We start from the raw sequence: 5,897 nt of genomic DNA, 5'->3' as shown, positions 1-5,897 counted from the left end.
TTTGGAATGGTTCGGCCATAATAATACCTCTACTTCTTTGACAATAGACGCATATTGTGCAAAATGTAGTGTACGGAGTATCTCTTTTGTGAGGCTGTACTGTACTTTTTTTAATTTACTATATTCTTTACATGGATGCAGATATTACATTAAAAAAAAAAACACAACCCAAGCCTACCTCTTCATAGAAAAGTGAGACCCTAGTAACGATCATTACTATCTGTGATTGATTTATGTCCCTTGGCCCAGGCACCTCCCACGACTGGCGCCTGCGCTGCGACGCGGTCAACCTGTACTACACCTTGTTCGGGCTGACCCGGCCCTCCTGCCTGCCCCTGCCCGAGCTGGGCCTGGTGCTGAACCTCAAGGAGAAGAAGGCCGTGCTCAACCCCACCATCAAGCCCGAGATGGGGCAGAGCAACGTGGTGGTGGACACCCCCGCCAGCATCGGCATCCACGGCATTGGCATGAGCTACTCCGCCTCGGTGAGTTGAGTAAACCCTGCCACGCTTGGATTCTCCGGGGCGGGCGCGAGCATCCACTTTCACTCACAAACGAGGACGTCCTTCTTTGTGCGTTTGATGGTTTTCAGACGATGAGAGATTGAGTGTTATTACGTTTCTGAATCCGCCCTGTATAACACGGAACGGTGGCTGATAGCGTCACTGGCACATAGCATTGTGTAGCATCTTTTTGTTGTGTATGGGGGCTTGAACCTGGTTTCTATGAACCGCTTTACTGTACCGACAGCAATATATTGTATTTTCTCTTTCCTTTGACGAGTGTACTTATTGTAGTTCCCTTTGGAAAAAAAAGAGTTGGCTAAATGTAAATGTTAATTTCAGTCCTGTTGTCACACTGGTTCCTTCTCCAAAGCCCTTGGAGAGTTCGCCCGCTCTTCAACCCAGCGCTGCTCATGTTGTACCCCCTGTTGTGCCCTCCATGTATAACCAACGCCCCCCCCCCACGTGACTCCTGTCCCATCAGCAGCTGGACGAGGAGCCGGACCCCATCTCCTCGGGGGTCTGCGGTGTGGGCCAGCCCCCCCCCAGCCTGAAGAGGAAGGCCGAGACCCCGCTGGGCTCGCCCCCGGAGCCGGGGCAGATCCTGCAGCCGCATGACGAGGACGGCGGCCGGCGCTACAAGATCCGGGTACGGGGGGTGAGGCTTCCTCCAGCGATACGGCGGGGAAGGGAAGGCCCTGGTCGTCTGTGGAGAGTGTGGTTTAACCGTTGTGTGTGTGTGTGTGTGTGTGTGTGTGTGTGTGTGTGTTTGCAGTTCAACACCATGGAGGAGGAGGACATCGACATGGAGTCTGTCCACGACAGCCAAGGCTTCATTCAGCATCACCTCACGCTCCTGGACAGACCCTCCACACCAGGTCACTACACACACGGAGAGCTTACTCACAGTGTCGTCTTTTTATTGAGCTAGGGAATTCAATCATTTTAAACGTAGACCCTTTTTATTCACCTAATCAACAGGGTACGTGACAAAATACATCCAAATATCCATCGGCGCAGTTCAATCCTTTATTTGTCTGCAGATGCAAAGAGAACAGTCAGAATGGGAACTGGAATACTTATTTAGGGAAACTACCGGCAACTACCTATTGAAGGCATTATTTTCTAAATAAAAACAACATGATGCACAAAAAGCTAGGTAGCTGGGACGGAGCACTCATTAGTGCGTCCATGTTGCTGGCACAATCAACACTTTATTGTCGTCCCCCCTCCCCTCCCCCCAGGGGAAAGTCATTTTTACACCATGCAGTCTGCGGTGCTGTTAAACCCCCCCCCCCCCCCCACCCCCTCCCCTCGCTTCGTTTTTCCACCAATAGGCAAGGAGCCCCCGGGGCTGGAGCAGGCACTGCTGTCCATGCCCGCCACGCCCCTGCCCTCCTTCGCCAAGGAGGGCCTCACCGCCGCTGCCTCCGCCGCCACCACAGCCGCTGCCATGGCCTCCTCCACCTCCTCCTCCTCCACCGCCACCGTCCTCACCACCCCCTCGGGGACGGCCAAGCACGGGGGCGAGCACGGCAGCGGCGGGGGCAGCGGCCACCACCACCACCACCACCACCACCACCACCACCACGAGCACAAGAAGAAGAAGAAGAAGCACAAGCACAAGCACAAGCACAAGCACAAGCACGAGAGCAAGGACAAGGAGCGCGACAAGGACCCAGCCCACCCCTACAGCAACAGCCCCGCCAGCGGCCGCTCCATGCGCTCGCCCTCCCTGTCCGACTAGAGGTGTGTGTGTGTGTGTGTGTGTGTGAGAGTGTGTGACATGACTGCTACCATTGATACTGTTTTTTGTTTTAAAATGATCTTCTCCAACGACCCGTTTTATTTGCTTTAAGCAGGAAGAAAAGTGCAAACTCAAAAGTAGAGCCGTCATTGCCAGGGGCGCGCTTCCTTCACGCTACTAAATCCATGCCCATGTTTCGTCCACAGGTAGATCAGTGGATGCCACCCGCAGGCCCTACTCTGACGATCCGTTCTCGATCGTAAACTGAACCATATGTGTAGACTTCACACACCTCAACAATGTTCAAGCGCAGACCAGACTATCTGCACATTCACTGAAAAACATCGACATTGAGCTGTTGTAACTTGCAATGACAGCCGGTTTGAGTTCACACCTCGGCGTGTGAACTCTGTGTGAGTAAATGGTTTCCCTGAAGTAGATTGGTTGCGTTTAACAGCTCCTGCCCACTCTTCTCCGTGCCCCAATGCCATCACCACACATAAACACAGACCAACACGCACACATAAACACACACATAAACACAGATTCACACAAACCCACACACACACGGTTATGAATGAGTTCCTGTGCTTATAGGACAACGCTTTCCAGGCTTGTCTGAGTCATCTACCGCAGACACACACACACACACACACACACACACACACACACACACACACACACACACACACACACACACACACACACAGAGACACACACAAACAGACATTTGTTTGTTTCCCCGAGCCACCTTTTACTGCCACCTCCGGCATCCTCCACAACTCCACAACTCAAACCCAACCTTCACCGAGGATTCCCTACCAGGGCAAGGAGGTCGCCCATGGTTTGGCTTCCACAGCCCACGCTGCCCGCTGGCTAGCTTCCCTGAAATGTTCCCCAATGGAACCCATCTCTCATCTCGGAGCGGCAGACATCTTGATTTGTGAGAGGAATTCTCGGTTGAATTATTCTGTCATTCATTCTTTAATGCAAGCGTGTATTCGTGTGTGTAGCAACATTGTGTTAAGTGTAAAGTCAGCTTCAAGCTGCTATGCCAGCAAAGGGTGTTGTGATGATGGGAGAGGAGAAGCCTGGCTATTGTCACCCAGCAACCAGAGTATTACAATGTTTTCATTTTTTAGACCATGTCCATGTTTTCGTTTCTTATGGTTCTTAAGTTTTGTGATTTTTATTCTTTTTTTCACCATGGTAATGGTAATAATCCAACAATGATACATGTGAAAATAGATCCGGTTTAAAAATAAGATTGACCTTTAATTGTGTGTAACATGTTTTTATAATGTTTTTCTACTGTTCATTGCAATCCAGGTTTCATTCATTAAAGAAAAGAAAAAAATTATGCATAGTATCTTGATTGTTTTGTGCGATTTGAATAAGTAGGTTTATCACGATAGTGTTTCTTTGAGTTGTAAATAATGAAAATGTTTTGTTTGTATTTAAAAATCTTCAAAATACATCTGGGCATGTTCAATGTTTAAAACAATACCAACGCTCTATTTTTACATTGGTAAAATGACGGCAGTGACCGCAGCAGTGATTTAAAGGGAGAAGGATGTTTTCTTCTGGTGGGCAGGTGATGGTGTCAAGTCGATTTATCAAGAAAACAAGCCAGAGTTGTAACATGTGTGATGTGTGTGTGTGTGTGTGTGTGTGTAGCCAGGCTTTGGGTTCAGTATCCTGGGCTGACCTTTCGTCCTTTCATCCTTTCATTTGTACCCCCTACCCCCATCTCCCAATGGAAAGTCGGTAATAACTTCCAGTAGGCTGTTTGACCTTTGCTCTCTCTCCCTTGCTCTCTCTGCGTTCTTCGCTTTCTCTCTCGCTCCCTCTCATTTATGATAATTTAAATATATTTGACCGATGTTATATTTGCTTTTTTAAAAAATATTTAACAACCACAGTAGTAGCTCGGTCCTCCTCAGTCCCTTCAACCAATTAAAAGGCACTCCGCATCCTGGCCCCGCCCCCAGTCTCCTCCCTCCCCGGTCCCTCGACTAGAGGTTGGCGACTCGACGTTCAGCATCACTCCTTCCCCCACCTCCAGCACAGGACCGTACTCTGACACTTGAACATGTTGTTGGATAAACTGGTACGGTAAGGCTTCCGAAGTTGTTTGGGTCTAGAATTATTTGATTAAAATATTCGTTATTGGGCTATACCTTGCGCTGTTTTAATTCATCCTGGTTTCACCTGCAGAGCAGTTATCTTTATCACATGAGACGCCAAAGGGTTTCTACCATGTACCGCGGGTGGTCCCCGTTCACCCCACTCTCAAAAATCGAGTGAACGTTTTTTTGTGAGAACCGAAAGGGCTTGACGTCCTATTGGCTGATGACAGGTGACTGTAAATTAAAAAAAAGTTTGGAAATACTTGGGGTTGGGTAGCAGGTATCCACTTTTACTCCCGTGGTTTTCGACCCTTTCCTGCGGTTTTTGGCGTATTTGTCGCACAAGGAAATGGTTGTTTTAAGTCACCTGGTTCTGCTAAACTTCGGTCTCTGTTTTTTCTCTATGGGTTCAGAGTAGCTAGCCTTGGCATGTGCTGCTCTACATATATCTAATGCATACTGGCTGGCCTGGGACTCCTAAGCCTGCAATCAGGTATTTTGGAAGTGTCAAGTGTTATATGCATTCTGTGTGGCGTCCTTATAAAAGCAATTAAAGTAGCTCCGTGTGCCATTAGAGCTAAAAAAAAGACATTCAAAATGAGGGGGTGCAATTCTGAATTGGTTTCTCTAGTGTTTCTTCAGAACTCTTGCACAAAAGGAAAAATATATTTGATGATGAAAATGATACTTGCCAAGAGTCACTTTCATGTTGAACTCCGTGATCTAAATTAATTATTTGTTCTCAACAGTTAGGAGGACAATACAAGTGATAAATAAACAAGTTGTAAGAGGTCCTTTGAGCTCCTTACAATGTACTTAGCATGGAGGCTTTGGAAATCTTCATGATGAGACGCTGAGGAGAGTGTACCAAGATGTAAACAAGGATTCCTAGATGCATGTTCTGTTCAGAAGGGCCCAAGGTTGTGAGGATGTTCCCATTCAACGACTATGTCACTTTTTTACTTCAGCCATCACTTTTGTTTGTGTACTTAAGAACACTTGTATATAGGCTAAAACCCTTCCAACCTTGACAAAATCAGATTATTTGTCTCTCAATATCAATTTGGTTTGGGAGAAAGTATTGATGTGTCTTGCTACAGAGGGGGCAGGTGTGAATATAAGCTATACAATAAGTTAAAGAGTAATGCATCGCTAGATACGGTTGTTGATTGAACTCAAGCAAATACATGTTAATTCATGTGTTGTTTAGAACAATATATGGAGAAAACACAAGGGGGAATAGTGTAGCACTGGCTTCCTATAGTTTGAAACATGTCTTTGGCCATTATGGACCCACCTTGTTGATGACCTCATCAGTCCATTATATGGAAAAAAACGGGCATGTGACTGAAATGTTGGATCTTTTCTTTTCCTATAGGCCTGAATATTATTTAGATGTGTATAGCACATAGTTAACACACCCTATCTAGAGTATCCTGGTGCAGAGATAAAAAGGAATGTAACTAACTTTGGCTAATATGATTTCTATGGAAATCATGTATAATATATAGGCCCTAC

General features: G+C 46.9%; 1 protein-coding gene across 4 annotated transcripts in view; it reads left to right on the top strand.

Moving 5' to 3' along the window:
* Window positions 1-3,612, top strand: part of taf2 (TAF2 RNA polymerase II, TATA box binding protein (TBP)-associated factor) — a 27,698-nt gene extending 24,086 nt beyond the window's left edge. Inside the window, exons 25-29 of one of the 4 annotated variants that reach the window (XM_079745552.1) lie at window positions 250-485; window positions 991-1,152; window positions 1,279-1,381; window positions 1,841-2,252; window positions 2,457-3,612. In XM_079745552.1, the coding sequence (XP_079601678.1) occupies window positions 250-485; window positions 991-1,152; window positions 1,279-1,381; window positions 1,841-2,250 (911 nt within the window). In that variant the 3' untranslated portion in view covers window positions 2,251-2,252; window positions 2,457-3,612. Of the gene's footprint in view, window positions 1-249; window positions 486-987; window positions 1,162-1,278; window positions 1,382-1,840; window positions 2,253-2,456 lie in introns of all 4 variants that reach the window. The other 3 variants (XM_079745550.1, XM_079745551.1, XM_079745549.1) reach the window with 3 other exon arrangements.
* The last annotated feature ends 2,285 nt before the right edge of the window (window positions 3,613-5,897 follow it).

This window comes from Pollachius pollachius (assembly GCF_949987615.1).
Source record: "Pollachius pollachius genome assembly, chromosome: 1".
NCBI classification, from domain to species: domain Eukaryota; kingdom Metazoa; phylum Chordata; class Actinopteri; order Gadiformes; family Gadidae; genus Pollachius; species Pollachius pollachius.
Note: the sequence above shows the minus strand (reverse complement) of the source record. Positions and strands in the feature narration are given on the sequence as shown.